At 36.6% G+C, this 20,963-nt stretch overlaps 1 protein-coding gene across 7 annotated transcripts in view; it reads left to right on the plus strand.

The window, feature by feature from the left end:
- Positions 1-20,963, plus strand: part of HHAT (hedgehog acyltransferase) — a 465,338-nt gene that overhangs the window by 303,448 nt on the left and 140,927 nt on the right. For all 7 annotated transcript variants that reach the window (XM_074309063.1, XM_074309065.1, XM_074309062.1 and 4 more), the window contains one exon: positions 697-898. In XM_074309063.1, coding sequence (XP_074165164.1) covers positions 697-898 — 202 coding nt within the window. The remainder of the gene's footprint in view (positions 1-696; positions 899-20,963) is intronic.

A 20,963-nucleotide genomic window follows, 5' to 3' on the forward strand; every position in this document is an offset into this window, starting at 1 on the left:
ACTCACTTCTGTTCTGACTTTTCCCTTCCCTCCCTCCACCCCCTCCCCTAGATGACAGGCAGTCTTATACATGTTAAATATGTTATAGTATAAAGCATAATGATTGAATCTGAATTCTGTCTTCCTAGAACTTCATGAAGTACCTTGAATACAACTGCGCAACTAAGTAGTTATTGGGTAGAGACTTGTCTTGATGTCTGACAGACCTGAATCCTGCCTTGGTCACTTATTGACAAATTATATAACCTGTCTTCAGTTTCCTCATTTATGAAATGATGATATATTCCCTCATAGGAATTGTTGTGCAGGTTAAATGAGATAACATGTAGATCACTATAAAAGTATTAGTTACAATGATGATGAGAGTTAGCATTTATAAAGCACCTACCATGTGCCAGTCACTGTGTATATTGCTTTACAAGTATCATCTCATTTGAACCTCACAACAAATCTGGGACATAGGTGCTATTATGATCCCCATTCTGAGTCAGAGGTTTAATATCTTCCCCAAAGCCATGGAACTGATAGTATCTGAGACTAGATTTGAACTTGGGTCTTCCTGACTCCAGATCTGGTCCTCTATGCACTGAGCCACCAGCTGCTTCATCATTCAAAACTCATACTTGCTACCCAGGAGTTGAGTGTAAAGGTATAAATGGATGAATGTGTATATCTTTCTCTCTCTTGTTTCCACAGATACATCTATATCCCAATGGGAGGCTCGCGCCAGGGAGTGTTAGGAATGCTCTTTTCCACAGCAATGACTTTTGCATTTGTGAGTTACTGGCATGGTGGACATGACTATCTATGGTGTTGGGCAGTGCTGAACTGGGTAGGAGTGACAGTGGAGAATGGGGTGCGGAGGCTCCTGTCCATCCCCTTCATTCGTGACAGTTTGGTGAGCATAAAAACGATTTTTGTGTTTTGGGCTGAGGGGAGGGCAGGCTGGGCAGGAGGGGAAGGGTGATTGTGAGATGGCTGTCAGTCATAGGACTCTCCTTGATATCTCCTAAGGAAATCAAATATTTTTTAGTCCTATCAGATCTCATATTCCCAGAGACAAGATTAGATAAATGATACCCTGAATGTAATTAATCAGTGGTGACCTATTAAATCCCTCCATTGTGCCAAGGATACAGATATGAAAATGAGATAATCTCTGTCTTCAAGTAGCTTATTTTATAGGAGGAAGCAACATCAAGAAACCAATCAGCAAATATTTATTAGGTGTTTATTATTTACCAGACATTGTGCTAAAAGTTGAAGATTAAAACATTAACACAAAAATAACATCCCCCCCAAAAATTAAATAAAATGTAATTTCAGGAAAGGAGGGGCAGGGGGCTCTTGTGAGGTTTAGCTAAGATAAATGAGTTACATTACTTTAAGGAACAATATAAATATCAGTAATTGTTGTTGTTGTGCCTTTAGTCACAAGGCCTCCAGTCTGGTGATGACTTAAATTCACTGAGAATTCTACTACTAGATTTCTGCTGAGTTCAAGAAATATTTATAGAACATTACAGTGATGATCTAGTGCCTTATAGCACTCCACCTCCCCCCAAATATATGCACACATACTTTTATTTTTCATCTTCAATGATAATACTTCTTTAAGTCTAGACAGTCAGTGAAAGAATAAAACATACTCTGATCTGCATCAAATGCTGATTTTTGAGATGCAAATATTCATCTTGAAAATTTAACAATCAGCTCTCTCAAACGTGGTATGCTCCAGCATACCCCAAATCCCTGGAAATAAAAAAAAAAAAAAAAATATATATATATATATATATATATATATATATATATATATATATATATATATATATATATATATATATATATATATATATATATATATATTTAACAGCAGGAAATAATACAATTTTATCAATGGATATGAAATTAAAAGAAGTATTATCATCAGTTTTGCCACTGCAACCTAAAGCATGTGAGGCCTTTCCAACTAAATTCCAATCTAGCATTCAAGGCCATCCCCAGTTATCTTATGCTCCCAAATCTGCCATATCTCCCACAACCCTTTAAACGTTCAATGTAGCAACCAAAGTAGATTGTTCACCATCCTTTAAACATAGCTACCTGCTCCTGACCTTATAGTTTGTTTCTGCTTTTCTGTTATAGCTGGTATCTATTCTTCTTCACTGCCTCTATCTCTGTTGAAATCCTTTCTGTTCAAGGGTCAGCTCGATGCCATATCTTCTATAAAGCCTTTCCTGCTCTGTCTCTCCTAACTCTCATAGCTTTTATGCCTCTCTGCTTCACTTATCACTTTTAACTTTTTATTATGTTATTTGTCTTTTCTGTTTATGATTCCACAGGTACCAAGGACCATTGAGATTCCATGGAGTACCATTCTTTCATTCTTCATATGCTTCATCATAAACCACACTTGGTTTGCTGGTGCCTTTCTGTGTGTGTGTGTGTGTGTGTGTGTGTGTGTGTGTGTTTGTGTGTGTGTGTGCGTGTTTACTGCTTTATCTCTTATTTCTAAATTGAGCTCCTACTACTTCTAAGTTTATAGATTTCAATTCAGCTATTTTCCCTTTTCTCTTAGGATATGTTCCCTGAAAAGATTACATAACTCTAGTTGTTTTTTTCTCTAAAGATTTATTGCTAAACATTAAAGAGAAATAGATACAATAGGATATTACTTCAGTAATTTGGGGAGTTTGTTAGTTCATCACTGTGAGGGCCCCCTTTCTAATGATGTCCATCAGAGTACCTGCATGTGTTAGTGGAGAGTTTTTATGCATTGCATGGCTCAAAAAGTTTCCTTTTGGTGATAAACAACTCTGAACATCACCGGGCTGGTTATTAGATAGCAGATGGACAGTCCATCATTGATCCTCAAGTCAAAATCCTTTCAGCTTGATGGAATCAGCTGTGACTTGATTCACTTACAAACATGTTTAGTATTTCTGCTTATTTCTCCAACACTAAGCTATAATTTTTGGGAGCCCAAGGTCCTATAGCACATCCCAATCAAGTTCTCATTTCCTGAGCTATTACTGATAAGCTACAAGACTTGTTGGTTGTGAACCTGGAGCAATAGTATTTCTGATCTACTAGATTCAGCTCCTCTTTAGGCATTATATCTCCATCTTTTTCTGCTAAATAACTCAATGTTCTGGGCCTGTATGCTTTTATTTCCTACTTTTCCTTTTTAGATGTTTTTTTCTTTCTCAAATATGTTTTTCTCTCTGTCTTTCTGTTCCCACCACCCTCTAGCTTGTCATTTCTATTTCAGATTGATTTGCCTGAATTAAATCGCCTTGCCAGATTATAGTGGCTAATTCTGCCCTTGGCAATGAAATTACATTTTCACTTACAGCTCTTGTAATCAATGACCAAGAGGCTAGCTTTCCATGTTTCTTCTTTCTGAACCTGGCTTTCCCATGTTGTTTCATGAATCCTCCTAGACTGATCTTTTGCCTCCTGAAAACTTTCTCCCTTCATATTTTTTTATTACCTTTACTTCCTCTCTCTCAGCTAACAGGTACACTCTTCAGTCAATGGACACTAAAAACCTGTTATTATTTTTAGTTATTGGATTCAATCACCTTCTTAAATCAGTCACCTTCTATCTTTCATATTCTTTCTTGATCTAGTTTTAAGATTAAAATAAAATACTTGGCACACAAAATAAGAGATACCTTCTGCATTATACTGAATTATATTTATAAGATAGGCTCAAGTTAAAGGAACTAGCAAGGCTTTTCTTTGAGATTGTCCTTGGGGATATGGGTTGTATTCTATTTATCCGTGTATAATCAGAACCTAGCATACTCTCTTATACATGTTAGATATTTAATAGTAGCTTTAATATGTCAGTGGATTTGTGATCTCATTAAGAGGACACTTCAGTGAGACTCATGCATATCTTTCATCAGTCAATCCACAAGCATTTATTATTATTATTTATCTTCCTGGCATTGTGGGAAGTTAGATAAAAGGGTTATTGAAGTCATACTTATGTGGAAAGGCAGTATTCACAGAGGTAACAGAAAAAGTCTAAGGAAGTCAGGAGCCCCAAGGATCAGAAGTGAGGAGGGAAAACATACACAGAATAGAGATGAAACATCATGCATGAGGGACAACAAGTATTCAATTATGGATGAACCTTAGAATATATAGAAAAAAAGAATGTAAAAGGAGACTGGAATAGTAGCAGTAGGACAGGTTTTAAAATGTTTTAAATGCCAAAGAAGTTCATTTGATCATAGAGATAATAGAGTGCCAATTGAGTTTATTGAGTAGAAGTGAGGGTGATTTTTGGAAAATCAATCACTTTAGTGGCTGTGTGACACTTGTTTGCAAATCCTTCTTTGACAATCTGCCACCGTGCTAAAGGCTGTTTTACATTTCATGAGTACCACCTTAATATAACACATGACCCATCATTTATAACAAGATGATCTTTTGCATTCATTAAATGACTTGCCCACTTCCTCTTCCAATCATGCATTTCCTGGATGACATTCTTTATATTACTTATTTTGCATAGGTCATCATTGGAAATATGCTACAGCTACTTATACCCACCATCCATCTCTCAGTTGCCCTTTTCATCATCTAAAACATTGATTCTTTGGAGATTGTGGTGTTCCATGATCCATAGCCATATAGCAACACTGAAAAAATATATTTTTTAAAAAGAATATGGGTTTGAGAGCAAAGGATAATTCAAGACAATGGAAACTGAAGGAATTTCTCAAATGTAATTCAGCCTATTTGTTTCCTTCTATTCTATTATGAGCTTAGCTTAGTGCCCATCTACAGATCTTCCTATTAGTCTGCACTTTTTTTTGTCCATTTGGTTTTTTTCATTTTGTGGGAATGCATTTCCATACCTACTGAATTTAAGCAACTATTCATTGAACAATTATAAAACAAGAATGATCTTCCTGAAATTTCTTTTTAAAAATCTACATTTTCCTTTTTCCAAACATGCAGTAGTCCACAAATGTGTATTGGAATAAAGGCATATTCCAGTTATTATTAGTTTTACTCTTGTATATAGACTTCTATTATATATTCCTTAATGTGACCTTAGACTTAATATAGACAGAGATTGTATATTTCTTAATATGTCTTAGACTTTCCTAAATGTAATAATGGTACCTCTTACTTTTTCCTGTATACTTTCCATAATATCCAATCACAATGGTTACCTGCAGATCATTATCCCATGAACAGTTTTGGAATGGACATAGTATTCAAGAGGATTATCTATAACCAGAAACCTCTCTAATTTTACAAAAAATTTTACAAATTTTACAAAAGCATTCAAAAGAGTTAGAATATCTGCTTTTTCTTCTGTTTGATTCTAGGATTGAAGTATAGATTTAAAAACAGAAGATTTCTCGGGGGTCATCTAGTCCAACTCTCTTCTGTTATAGATGATATAATGGAGTGCCAGCAAAGTTAAATGACGCCTGAAGTCATTAGGCACTTAAGTGACAGAGTCGGGATTTGAATCTGAGTTCTATGACTTTCAAAACCAGAACTCTAAACATTGTAACATTCTTTCTGCTTGTTCTTGAAAAAGTCTACCAATGACTGCAGTGAGCCTATGCAGAGTCACACAGAGGAAATTTGTTTTCTGTCTTTACTGAAAGCAAAAGAAGAAGAAATTGGTTCATGCTGCAGTCTGAGATATTTAGGTTAAAGAAACTCTGGACTGAACTGTTCCCCTATTAGCAAGTAGATAAGATGTTGGACCTCTTTTTCTGAACTTTTTTCTTGTCTAGCAGGATAGATTCTAATTGGTCCAGCAAAGCTAGGATTATCTTTTGAAGCTCATGGAAGAAAATGGATATAAGAAAGAAAAAAAGTAGAAAGGAAATAGCCTCCTTGGTACCCACCAGCTTTGTGAGAGATGAAACTATTAGTTGTGATTCACTGAGGAGCAAAGATGTAGGAAGCTGACAAAAGAAATTTTCAGAGTGTTCATGAGCTGGGTGGGCCTAACAAAGTTACTGAAGAATTGAAAACGCTTTTGTTTCCTCTGTACTTCTTGTCCCCAGGGTAGCTAGAATTTGTTCTGTACTGAAAACTTTTGATAAGTGAAGATACATTTAAAGATCAATGCAGAAACATTGGTTCTTGCCACTTCTTTTTGTCATGGGCTCTCCTTTACAGGCAGATATATTCAGGTCACTAGTAAATACATTCTGCAGAGAGATGAACTATACTCTGGAGCTTTATTTTATTGCCATTTTGATGTTTCCTTTAAGATTCCAATCAATCGCTATTCATTTATTAAATACCTACTATGTGAACTCTTTTACGAGTAGTAATTTCTTCATTCTTTGTACTTATGTTGCAGAAATGCTTCTTTGCAATTGATTGATATATACCATATGACTAGGATACAAATATGCCCTTGACTGAGGGGGATGGATTCCTTGTAGAATCATAGATTAGAATTGTAAATGACTTCAGAGGCCATAGAAACCACCCCCTCCAATTTTCCTAATGAAGAAATTGGATATAAAGAGGTAGTAACCTGCCCGTGCTCACACAACAAATAAGAGTCTTAGTCAGGATTTAAACCCAGGACTTTCTGACTCCCAAGTCCTGTTTCCTGTCCACTATGCGTGTTTACAGATAAGTCAGTCCAGAATATATACAAAATTAATATACAAAAAATTTAGGGGAATTAGGAAAAAATCCTTGAAGGAGATTGAGATAATATACCTGATCTGGGTCTTGAACCAGGATGTGAGAGTTTCAGACACACACACACACACACACACACACACACACACACACACACACACACAGGAGGGGGAGGAGAGAGAAAGACAGAGAAACAGAGAGAGAGAGAGAGAGAGAGACAGAGACAGAGAGAGATGGAGAAAGAGAAAAAGGCAGAGGAGAAAGAGGGAGGCAGGAAAGGAAGGATGAAAGAGGAAAAGGGGAGGGAAGGGAGGACAGAGGGAGAAGGAGGAGGAAGAACATTTTGGGCATGGGAGGCAGACTTTTTCTAGAGCCCCCAAGTTGGGATGACAAAACATACTGTGCTTTCTAGAGTCCCCATACTGGGGTGATTAAAATATACCGTCTTAGTGGAGAAGTGATGATGTGGGACTCTGGATGATGGTGGAAATATGGAGTCCGTTTATTCCCAGTTCTTTCACCCTTATATACCCTCATACCCTTATGTAACCAAAACAACACTGGGCATGTGCCAAGTATATACTGGATGTGGGACCACATAAACAACTTGCTATTGTATGTAGTTTGCCACTAGGTATCACTCTTTGCCACCTGGTACCACTACTTCAATCCTAACACAGATTATCACCACCTTCTGACTTCTCAAGAAAGCTGAGAGCCCTTAGGGGAGATGGGAAGCTGAACCAGACATTGTCAGCAGGTTCCCTCTGGGCTGAAGGGTCTTAAACCTCACCCAGAGTTCCCCCACTGTCTATGACCCTCTACAGAATTTTATATAAGTGATGTGGTAAGAAACCTATATTGGCTGGAGCATAGAATATATGATGGGGAGTAATTACATTCTCTTGAGTAATTTAAAATCAATGTGGCTACTCCTCTTCTCACCTAGCACTTATCTCTTGACATCAGGTGGATCCCATTAATATGGTCTTTGAGATAAAGGCATTTCTATTTCTAGAGATAATGAGATAAGCAGCTAATGTTGATATAGTGCTTTAAATTTTGCAAAGTATTTTCTTCAGAGTAATCTTAGGAGATAGATTAGTGTATTCTCTTCATTTTACAGATGAGGGAATAGATCCTTTGAAAGGCTGTGACTTGCCCCTGGTCACACAATGCTGTGTACCTAGTTTTGAGCATAAATCTCCTGATTCTGAATCTATTGTCCTTTCTTCTGCACCATGACATTGCTAACTTGGGAACCATCCAGTGAAATTAAAGATAAGCAGTACAATAAGCCTAGAAAGGAAATTAATGTTCTAGTGATCAAGTAGAACCTTACTGTTTTATTTTGATGATTTCCTTATCTGTCCAGTTAGGAATGTGACTAGATCAGAACCATAACTAGGGTAGGTATGACTATGCCCTCACATCTGAGGGGGACATAACTGTTCCCTACAGTGCTCCTTCAGTTACTATCTTTTGCCTTGTCACTATTCTGTTCCCTTGTCTAGTCCTGGGATACCATCTCTACAGTCCCATTACTTCTCTTATGGCTCACTTTTGTCTATTGATGTGCCTCTCGCCTGCCAACTCACCCCTCAATTCCTCCCACGGGGTTAGTTATAAATACAAGTTATCACCATGCCATAGGGTCCTTGCCTGAACTTCATGGGTGACAAGTCAACTCCTTATCAAAACAAATGTTCCCAATTAGGGAAGACTTTTCTGTGCTTTATATGATGCTGCCAAATCTAGCAACTAGTATCTCACTTTCTGTTTGGAGATACCGAGCATCAATACAATGTGTATGTCAGCCAAGCTAGACTTTGGAGATCTTCCCATACTGCATCTGAGCTTTCCCTAACTTGGCCTGCTTTCCCCCCTAGAGACCTCTCAAGAAAGAATGTTTGGAGTTTATGCTGACCAGGAATATCTGGGACTCTTTCTTCCTATTGTGGAACATTGTCTTGGAGTCTCTCCCTATCACAGAACCTTGCATCCCAAGGTCCTTCCCCAGATGTGCTCTCTTCAATCTACTCAATTAAATATGTCCCAGGTGCAGTAACTTCTAGTTATGGCTCAGAACTAGACAATCTACAAAGTCCCTTCCAACTCAATTCTGACATTGTATGACTATGACTCACATTCTACCATGCTGCCTCTCATTTGGAGCTGAAATTATCAGTGTAACTTTGAGGATTCAGAATACAAGTCCACTGAAGAATTTCAGACACCATTTCCTCTTAATGGATAGTCACATCATAAGGGATGTAAGATGAATAACATATAGTGCACTTAAAGCTACTTCATTTTATGAAATCATAACTCATCATGTGGCTTGCCAAGATGTTGAGACTGGCACCTGATCAGAAAATCATTTTTAATAGAAATATCAGTGGGAGTCAACATCCAAAACCCTAATTTAACTAGTTTTGTGAGAAAGGCAACTGATTTGATTTTCGGAAAGTACTCATATTCCTTTAGAATTTCCTTTGAGAGAAGTGTTCTCCCTCTCCCTCCCCTCTCCCTCCCCTCTCCCTCCCCTTTCCCTCCCCTCTCCCTCCCTCTCCCTCCCTTCTCCCTCCCCTCTCCCTCCCCTTTCCCTCCCCTTTCCCTCCCTCTCCCTCCCTTCTCCCTCCCCTCTCCCTCCCTTTTCCCTCCCCTTCTCCCTCTTTCTTCCCCTCCCCTCTCTTCCCTCCATGTCTTTCTTCACTCTCCCTGTCTCTCCATTTCTCTGTCTCTCTATACTTTTCTCTTTCTCCCTCTTTCCCTCCTGCCTTCCTTTCCTCCTTCCCTCCTTCCCATTTTCTTATTTTCTTTCTTTCTTTTGCTTTGTTTTTTTTTCTTTCTCTTTCTTTTAATTTTTTATTTCATTCTTCTTCTTTCTTCTTTTTTCTCTTTCTTCATTTTTCTTCTTTCTTTGGCTTCAGCTCTGTGACCATTCATAACTCCTGAGCATAGACCTGTCTTCCCAATAGAAGTGATTAGAGACATGCTCTACCATACCTGTCCGCATACATCATTTCATTTGAGATATGAATTTTCTATATTTGTCTACAGGGAGGACAATGAGTATTCACCAAATTTTTATTAATTTGCATTCGGAATTCTTTCTCTTTGGATAAACTTATTTGTAAGGAGGATGGAAGTGATCATTATAGCTAAGATTACAGTGTCCAAAGTTATTTTGGCACATTATTTTATTTTTTATTCATCACAACCCTATAATATAGGAAGAGCAGGGATTATTCTTTTGATATAAGAGATAAGGAACTCAATTGTCAGTTTTTTTCCCTCAAATAGCTTATGGTAAAGTTTGGGGGACATCACAGAATGACAGAATTTCAGGGCTGGAAGATATCTCAATGACCATTTTAGCCAATGTATACTTGAACAAGAACCCCTTCTATAGTATTTACCAGCCAGTTGGAACATACAAATAACAGATCAGGAAAATTCAAGACATCAATCTACAAAATTACTTAAAAAAAAAAAGTGAAAATTATTATCAATATTACAGGAAAACATTTGTTAGGAAGAAATAGGAAGTCAGTGAAAGCTAGATCATTCCAACAGTATATTCTGGAGACGATGGGACTTGAGTTTTCCAGAGAAATCATGACATTCAAGGCTTCTTCCATGGCAGAAGGAGTATGTTCTAGGAGTAGCATAAGCAAAATCACAAAATTGAGAATGAGTATCATATGTTCAAAAATTAGTGAAGAAAATGGAGGCTGGAGCGAAGGATTTGTATCCCAAAGTATACATATATAGAGAGACATGTGTCTATATTCCTTAATATGTTATTCACAGTTTTCACAATCTGGTCTTACCCTATATGGTATAGTGGGAGAGAAAACCCCAGGAATTTGAATTTGAATCCTAATCCTGACCAAGTTGTATAATCTTTTGTAAGTTATCTCCCCTATGTAAGCAATTTCTTCATTCATGAACAAGGGATCAAAATACCCATAGCACTGCATAGTGAATTGAGGATTAGTACTGGATAGTCTTAGTTTCAAATCCTAGCTGTGGGATTATGAGTAAGTCACTTACTCTTTTTCTATGGCCAGGTACTTCTCTAAGGCTGTGAAATGCAGATTCCATGCCCTTTGAAAGGAGTTTCGACACCAGAAATTCTTTACACTTTGGAAATCAGAACTCTAAAGCCCCTAGTTACGAAATAATATTTCCCAAACTACTTACATCACAAAGTTGCTATAAGAAAAACATTTTGTGAACTGTGAGGTTCTATATCAATGTTATTTATCATTATTGTTATTGTCTCAGTTTGGGGGGAATCTGATTATGTAGGATCACGAATGGCTGTCTGAGGGATAGAAATATAATCCACTTAGCCAAACATGGTGGCATTTAGTTAACATAATAGCCCTATGCACAAAATTAGTCCGTTATCCTATCTCCCCAGAGCTCAAACAAACCTCTAAGGTCTGATTTTCTGCCTCTGAAAAACAACATATTTTGTTGTGAACAGTTTGTTCCAGTGCTCATTATGACCCTTTGAAACCCCACTTCAGCATGCCCTGCTCATAATGATCATTAATGATGCAGGAGGCATACTGTGGCATTCACTGGATGTACATTTTCTTCTCTGTAGGGATCCAAGGCTGTGCCTTAACCTGCTTAGTCTCAGAGATGGAATTCTGGCAATAATTCCACATATTAGTTTGAAACACAATCACTGTGGCAAAGGCATTTTTGGCATTCCTTTGAAACTATCCATCAATTTAATAAAATAACTGGTGGTGAATATTTTAAAATGCAGGCCAGTCTTGATTTTTCAGGAACTGCAAGTCCTCTGTGTATTATCCAATTCAATTCAATTAATATTTATTAAGTACCTACTATGTGCTGAGGCAAGGCTCTAGTCCCTGAGAACACAAAGTAAAAACAAACAAAAAGGCCCAGTCTATCTCCTTATAGAACTTACATTCCACCTGGAAGGATATAACATATGCCCAAATAAATAAAGGCTAAATTGCTAGATAGTATGAGAAGGGAAGTCAAGAAAGGCTTTAGGTAGGGGGTAACATATGAGAAGTATCTTGAAAGAAGTTAAGTATCCTAATAGAAGTAAGAAAGGAGTATTTCCCAGGTGTGAAGGAAGGAGATGGTGAGGGGCATCATATAGACCAGTTTGGTTGGAATGGAGAGATCATGAATATGAAATCAGTTTGGAATAGTAGCTGGAGCTAGATTGTATTTTATCTCTAATGTGGAGAACAAAAAGAGGTTTGTTTTTTTTTTTTTTTAAACTGGTTAATAATGTAGTTACTCTGGGAAAATTATTTGGGCAGCTGTTGTAAAGGCTAGATTAGCAAGAGGCAAGTCTGGAAGTAGGAAGACCAGTTAGGAGGCTTTTGCAGTAAGTTCATACTAGAAGTGTTAAGGGCCTGAATTAAAACGATGACTGTGTGAATGGAGAATAGGAGGCAGATGAGTGTCGTAAAAAAGATAATTGACTGGATATGGTGATGAGGAAGAGTCTAGTCTAAATAAAGTTAAAAATCTGAGAGTAACTGCAAGTGTATGAACCTGTATAACTGGAGAGTGTAGTGTCTCTCTCCTACCTTCCCCATTAGAAAGTCAGCTCCTTGAGGACAGGAACTGTTTTCACTTTTGAATTTATATCCTTAGTATTTTGTGTATAATAAGTGCTTAATTTGCTGATTGATAATTGGTGATTAACCATTTTAACTCGCCTAGTTTCAAAGATGGAATTATGAAAAGCTTCTTGGCTTTTCTTCTAGTCAAAGTCAGTTTAGAACTGTTGAAAATGTAATGAGCCCTTTCTTCCCTTTTCTTCTACCTCCCTCCCTCCCTCCACTCCTCTGCCCCTGCCTGCCCAACACATACTCCTATGCTCACACTTTCCTTTGGCTTGGCAGAATCAGTGTTTGCTGCTTGTTGTAACAGCTTGGAGATGGACAGGGAACAGGGTCTGTCAGCAGTCTGCCGCAGGAGGGGATCCCCCTGTGTGGGTCCCAAAGTACAAGTCTCTGGGGTTGGCTTGGTTCCCCAGCAGGAGGGTAGAGACTGGTGAGAGAGGAAGAGTAATTAGAGCATTAAAGATCAGTGTTGTACAATGTTATTTCACAAGGCTGTTGTTACCTTGTTTACTTCTTGCTTTCTTGTTCTGTAGATTCAGATTGATCATTCTAGCCCTAGCTAAGAATTCTTTTTTTTTTCTTGTCTTTTGTTTTGTTTTGTTTTGTTTTTGTGAGTGGGGACTGGAGAAAAGGTCTGTCATCTTGTTGGTTACATAATATAGACCTATCTTTATACATTCTCTATTGGTGAGGGACTTTATTACCCCAAGGGATTATCTCCAGGCCATGATTTCCCAAATCTACATATTCAGTTCTTATTTCTCCTGAATGCTCACCTTTCATTACAAATTGCCTATTGGACATCTCCACCCAAAATTCAACAAGACAAAACTAGAACTCATTACTCCCCCCACCCCTAATCCAATCCCTTTTTAATTTCCTATTTCTAATGAGGATATTGCCTACCATCTTTCCAATTATCTATGTATCTTAGGATCATTCCTGAGTCTTCTCCCTTCTATTCAATATGCTTCCAAATCTTACTATATCTGTCCCTGTTTCATTCACATGACCACTACCCAAATTTAAGCCCTCATTCCATCTGGTTATAATTACAGTAATTAAAGGAGCCTGCTAATTGCTGTCCTTTCCAAGTATTTCTTCTCTCCAAAGAACACACTGTTCTTCCTAAAGCACAGGTATGACTACATGTGTATATATGTGTATGTGTGTGTGTATATATATATACGTATATATGTATATGTATATCCCCTGTTCAAAAAAGTTCAGTGGTTACTTACTGCCTTTAGGATAAAATACACATTCCTCTTTAGCATTTAAAGCCCTCTGCTATCTGTTCCCAAGTTGGCTCTCCAGGCTGATTCCATATTACTTTATTTAGAGTCTATTACTGTTCCCTGTGTACAACATATAAATTTGCCTGACACACAGTAGGAATTTAATAAATGCTTGTTGACATAGCTCTGTGGTGGAAGACAATATGAAAAAAGAATTCACTTTTCAGATATTCATTATATAATAAATTTTATTACTTCAGTAATTACTACATTACTACTCTTCCTAACAATGCTAATGGCAGCTTCATAGGAATATATCTGTTATATAAATTTAAGGGCTCCAGCATTGTTCCTTCATAAATTTTAAGGAAAATATTGACTCATTCCTATAATGATTTAAGGTTTAAAAACATCATTCCTCACACGAACCTTAGAGGTAAATATTATTTCCCCATTTTGTAGACAAAAAATATGCCTCCCAGAGAAATGAAATTATTCTCCCAATGTTAGACAGCTGGGACATGGCAGAGTTGGTATTTAAGCCTAGGGGATCTGACTCCAAGTCCAGTGTTTTTTGTATTGCCTCAATTCTTGAGCCAGGAACTGATGATTCTGGATGGCAATTCCCTCTCTGGAGTCTGCCAAAGCAGAGGGTACAGCAGTTGTACATAGAAGAACCTTTGGAGGAAATAGACAGCATATCCAGCATTGGGATTTTGTGTCATATTGTGAAAACCTGTTTTGTTCTTTTTTCTTTGAATATACAACCAGCTAAGTAGAGGCAACACAGCTGTATTCTCAATAATCTTTAATACAGCCTGAGAGAGACTAACACTTCCATTTCTTCCCAAATGTGATATTCAAGAAATCCCAAGTATAAACACGTGCACGTATATATTCATAGTAAATATATGTACATCCATATGCATATATAACTGCACACATGTAGAGACTTTGTGAAAGAAGAGCCATATAGGTCTTCTATAATGTTTCCCATTTTCTCCAAGCCCTAGAAATAAAAATCTGCTTTAAAAAGCATAGCAAGCAGCTGCTGGACTCGTTTGATATTCACTGGTTTTATATCAGTGTAGTTCTGGTAATTAGCATCATGTGATGAAATACCTAATTTGACACCCAGTTTTCTTTTTCTTCTGGAGTCTGCCTCTGGAGTCTGCCTGGCAGCTGGGGGATTGTCAATGTCTGATCCCAGAGTAGACACAAGAAAGTCACTTTTTTTGTTTGTTCTTTGAGAAGGATGGGAGAAAAAAGTTAGGACAGAGAGAGACCTTTCCAAACCACAGAATTATTTTCACACTGCTGCCCAAGTGGGCCTAGCCTCCTGAAAAGCTGCTTTCTATATTTATTTGCTTACAAGTTGTTTTACCCTGTTGAAAGTAAGCTTCTTGGCAGCAGGGACTATCTTACTTTTGTAGTCACGTATCCCTATTGTTAATTTATTGTATGATTATCAATCAAAATTCAGAGATGGGCTGGTCTTCTACTACAGATTACAAAAGTAAAAAAAAAAAAAAAAAGAGTTGGACAGCAGAATGATTTCAGAGAGGCCTGAAGAGACTTACATGAACTGATGCTAAGTGAAATGAGCAGAACCAGGAGATCATTGTACATGACAACAGGAAGATTATACAGTGATCAACTCTGATATGGTTCTTTTCAACAACAACATGATTCAGGCCAGTTCTAATGATCTTGTAATGAAGAGAGCCATCTACACTCAGAGAGGGGCCTGTGGGAACCGAGTGAGGTTCACAACACAGCATTTTTCACTCTTTTTATTGTTGTTTGCTTGTACTTTTTTTTCTTTCTCATTTTTTCCAGTCTGATTTGATTTTTCTTGTGCAGCAAAATAATTGCATAAATAGATATGTATATATTAGATTTAATATATCTACCATGTTTAACATATATTGGACTACTTGGCCATTTAAGAGAGGAGGTAAGTGAAAGGGAGAGAAATTGGAACACAAGGTTTTGCAAGGGTTAATGTCACAGAATTATCCATGCATATATTTTGAAAAATAAAAAGCTTTAATTAAAAAAATAATAAATATGTATACATAAAAAAGAGAGTTGGATAGTTCTTTTTTCTTTTTCTAATATATTATCTTTGTCCCATTTGCCCTAAGCTTATGGCCCTGCCCTTTCCTTGATCTTCCTTTGCTATTCTTTGCCTTCAAAATAATTCCAGAGTTTTTCATTCTTGTAATTTCTCACAATGGTTATTTTTCCTTAGATTTAGTCCTTTTTTTGACATTGTTCATAATGAACCATTGCACTCTAGCATTTATATTCTGTTACCTAACTTTACCTCTCCCTTTTGAACATGACTTCCAAATTCTAAATGGTTTAGTAAGTTCTTTGTGTATTCAGAGAGGTCTTTTATTTTTTAGAAAGCTTTCTCTTTTCTTCTTTATGGGAATCATCTATGTCCTTAGAGTTTTCTTCTTAATTATATTCCATCTCTCTGGGACAGATTACCCATGTAGATCTTAGACCAGAGAATCCTATTTATCATTTCTCTAGAATGCTTTTTTCATGGAGTTTAGATTACATGTTGGAAAAAGCTTGAGATTCCCACTCTTATCTGACATAAATTCTAGAAGGCATGTTTACTTTTTTCTTAAGTTCCCATAATTTCCATTTTACTAACCAAGTATGCCTTACTGGTCAGAATCAAGCCTAGAATGTTTTTTGATCATCTCTTCTCCTTTTTGAAAGCTGAAATTTCATAAGGTAAGTCAAGAATTTATTGGTTGATCTATTTTTAACAAATATAATACTTCTAGCAGGCATGTGTAACTCAGTGACTTCAAACACCTGTCTCATTCTCATTTTTAGGAACTTATCCATTTCCTCTTGTTTTTCTCCAAAGTCCTATTGCGTTCTTATTTTTTCATTTCCCTTCTTCTTACCATTACTCTTTTGTTTTCCACTATACTTTCTTATTCCAGTTTTCAGATTGTGAATTTTTTTGAAGATGTTCCACCATCCTTTTGATTTAGTTAGCTTAATCTCTTGAATAAAGTATACCTTTCATAGTCACATTTCATATTCATATTCCAGTAATATGTCACATCCCACATGTTTCAATGTCTCATGTCACAGTGATATTTATGAAGTCATTATTTATGCCCATGTACATGAGATCTCTAGTTCACTTTGCTTAATATTTGTCTCTGTTATGTGGAATATTATGACTGCCCTCTCCCTGGACATTGTCTCCTGTGAATTGTTAGATATCTCTAGGACTTCTTTTTCCTCTGTTTCATATTTGTTGTCCTCTGTGGTAGCTTCTCTGGTAGCTCAGGTAGTTGTGAGCAGTTTTCCCCCTTCTCTTTTATTTTCCATTTAAAGTCTTCTTGATGAGATCCACAAGTCTCTAGGTATATGTCCAATTTCTAGGCCTCATTAGATTTACTCTATCTCTGCAGAAGAATGACCTTTATGTGTTTATTTTAGAGGCAATATGACAGATATTTAGAATGATCTCTAAATTTTTCTCAAGAAAGTCAGTCAAAGAATTGACAGACATGTCAATTAGCAAACATTTATTGGGAACACACACAGGGTCTTTGAATCTTGGCATATGTTTATTGAAAAATGTTCCTTCATTCCATGTGCTTACAATCTAATAGAGGATGTAAAAAACAAACAAACAAAAAAAATATTAGAATTAAGCCAATAAAATAGTAACAAAAATTCCTTGAGAGGAGAAATCAATTGGTCAACAAGCATTTCTTTTTTTTTTTATTAATTAATTATTTTTTACAAAAATTTTATGCATAGGTAATTTTTTTAGCATTGACAATTGCAAAACCTTTCATTTCAACTTTTCCCCCTCCTTTCCCCCACTCCCTCCCCCAGTTGGCAGGTTGGCCAATACATGTTAAACATGTTAAAGTATAAGTTAAATACAATATATGTCCAAACAGTTATTTTGCTATACAAAAAGAATCAGACTTTGAGACAGTGTACAGTTAGCTTGTGAAAGAAATAAAAAATGTAGGCAGACAAAAATATAGGGATTGAGAATTCTATGTAGTGGTTCATAGTCAACTCCCAGAGTTCTTTTGCTGGGTGTAGCTGGTTCAGTTCATTCAACAAGCATTTTTTAATCACTTGCTTTGTGCCAGGTACATTATTAGGTGCTTAGAAGACAAATGCAATAAAAAAAATCTTTACTCATAAGGAGCTTACATCCTGTGGAGAACAAAAACATGCCTAAATATATACAGAGCAAATATAAAAAAATTCAAAGCAGTTAATCCAAAGAAGGAAAGGACACTTGTATTTGAGGGAATCTATAAAGGCTTCATGCACAAAATACCATTTATATAAAATTACTACAGTACTTGAGCAGTGTTTCGAAGGAAAAGAGAAATTCTTGAAGGCTGAAGTAAAGAATGCATGCATTCAGGGCAATGGGAACAGTCAATGCATGGATAGGGAGAGTCATGATCACTGTAATAGGTTTGCTACCAGTGGGGAGTTAGTCTAAGAAAGCTTCATAGAGGGAAGAGTTCAACCCAAAATCCTTTACTCAAGTTATGGTGTCCCTCTCCACCTTTTCTGGATTAGGGCCTAGCTTTTGACAGTTATTGTGGCCTTTTTGAATTGTTCATTGACCCTGGTCTTCACCAGCATTTTCTCTTGTCATTCCCTAGCTGTTTGAATTCTGCTTTCAATAGAAAAATAAACACTTTGATAATTATATGGAAGAACTCTGTCCAGCTGCTCAAACCCACCCAGTTTCTATTTTTAGTTTTCCTCCCCCCTCACTTAAAAATAAACAGAATTGGGTCCCTCTTGCCAAACCTTTGTCATCTTCAGCATCCTTTCCTCCAGCCCATCTGTTCCCCCAGATGCTCATTCCAGTCTCTTCATCCCTACCCCATCCCCACATCCAGTCTTCCCTGTGGAGAGTCAGTAGAATTGCTCCTAACAGGCTGCTTCCAGCCCTAGCATCCCATCTGCCTTTCCACCCCTACTTTCTCTTCAATATTCTACTTTACTTTTGACCCAGATTCCAAAGACAATGCATTAGGTTTAGTCACCCCCCAGCCAAGTCTGTGCTTTCCAGGGACAGAATATTAAACAATAAACCAGAAATCTGAGTCTTTGGGAAGAAAATAGTGTACATGGAACCTCTACAGTGATTATATAGGTGAAAAATATCACGTAATTTAAAAAAAGTCCATGTAGAGTACCTAAAGTAGTCTAATAGGAGCATATTGGCCTAAGAGTCAGAATATCTAAGATATAGTATTCACTTGGCTCCTAACTAGTCACATGTCCTAAAGAAATTTCATCTCCATTTCCTCAAGTATAAATTGAGGGAGTGTGTGTGTGTGTGTGTGTGTGTGTGTGTATAAAAACTCAATTTTCATTGGCATCTCAGCATTTGTGAACCATTTCCCTCATAGCAACTGTATTATATAAGTAGTATAAATATGATTTCCATGTAGCAGATGAGGAAATAGAGGAAATGAGAATGTGACTCACTCATGTCACATAGCTAATAGTGATCTGAGATAAGTTTCACACTCTTGATTCTCTTTTGGTTATTTTTTGTTGCCTTCTAGATAGTTCATACCTTCTTGGTCTAGCATTTAATTATTCTAAATCCTTATTTTGGGAATATTTAGGGTATATTTTTTATATTCTCAGTTTATAGAGGGCATATCATAGAGGACAATTAAGGATCCTGCCTACCAGCTCCAACTAACTGTCCATTGTTGTTATTGTTAGAGGTAGTCTACCGATCTAGGGAGTTCATATGATTGACCTAGGCAATAATTTATGTCTGATCTTTTGTTGTTCCCCATAGAGATAAGACCAGCACTGCTTCTTGGACAATTGGAGCAAATTATATATACCTCCAGCCATTCATCCTTTTCATCCATTTAAGGGAGCTTTGAATGAGAGCTTTCTATCCCAATGCAAATTGACACTTAATCTGCAGTTTATAATTATTTAATTACCTTAGACACTGAGAGGCTATGTGACTTGCCCAGATGCTCAGGATGACAGAAGCAGAATTTGAACCTTGGTTTTCCTGACTTAGAATGACAGTTTTCTATCTATAATGAGACATTGCCTCATAAATATCTAAAAATGTTTTTTGCAGTTTGAAATTCTTAAACTCGGAGTAAAGGACTTAAATTAATCCTTGTGGGATCTTTATCATTTTTACATGGATTTAATTTAATTGAATTGGTTTCAACAGACATTTATTAAGTGACTAGTATTGCAAAGTTCTGTGATAAATGATAGAAATCCAAAGGTACAGGATTTATTCATTAGCTCCTTCTTAGGGTTATACATTTGATTTTTTTTTTGGAGGCTGGGATTAAATGACTTGCCCAGGGTCACACAGCTAGGAAGTGTTAAGTGTCTGAGATCGGATTTGAACTCCTCCTGAATTCGAGGCTGGTGCTCTATCCACTGCGCCACCTAGCTGCCCCGGGTTATGGATTTGAACTAAAGGAGACATTATAGAGCATAACTGAAGCAAAGAGAAAGTAAAATGTTAATTGAATGGATGAAAATTGATCAGATAATCAAAGGAGGAAACCTAAAAAGGGAAGAGGGCCCAGAGTCTTGAAGAGCACCTTCATTTAAGGGATAAAAGTTAGAAAAAAGGACTGTTTAGGCAGGTAGGAACCAAAGGGGGGCAGTGACACAAAAAAACAAAGAAGAAAACTCATGAAAAGGTGTTTATCAACAGTGCTGAAAACTGCAGAAGGGTCAAAGAATATGAGGACTGAACAAAAAGCCTAGATTTAACAGTTAAAAATATTGTTGGTAACTTTGGAAAGAATATTATTAATCAAAGCTTGAAGTCAATAGTTTGGTTTAATGAGTTTGAGTGGTATAGGAAAAGAATGAAAGAATAGACAAATCTTTTTCTTTCTTTTTTCTTTCCTTACTTTTTTTCTAGGTGTTTGACAATGATTGGGAAGAGAGCCATCAAGTGATAGACTAGAATTAGGCAATGAGGAACTAAAGCTTATCACATTCTTTGCAGAATGATATGATGATATATTTCGAGAACCCTAGAGAATCAATTTAAAAAAACCTAATTGAACTTTTAACTTTAACAATTGAATTTTTAACTTTAGCAAAGTTGCAGGATATAAAATAAATTCATATAAGTCATCAACATTTTTCTATATTACCAACAAAACCCAGTAATAAGAGATAGAAAGAGAGATTCCATTTAAAATTACTGTGAATTATATAAAACACCTAGGAATCTACCTACCAAGACAAACCCAGGGAACATATGAACAAAATTATAAAAAAAAAATTTCACACAAGTAAAGATATATCCAAGCAACTAGAGAAATATCATTTGCTCATAGCAGGCCAAACCAATAAAATAAAAATGACAATTCTACTTAAGGTAATTTAGTTTTTCAGCCAA

The sequence above is a fragment of the Sminthopsis crassicaudata genome, chromosome 4 (genome assembly GCF_048593235.1).
Source record: "Sminthopsis crassicaudata isolate SCR6 chromosome 4, ASM4859323v1, whole genome shotgun sequence".
Lineage (NCBI taxonomy): Eukaryota > Metazoa > Chordata > Mammalia > Dasyuromorphia > Dasyuridae > Sminthopsis > Sminthopsis crassicaudata.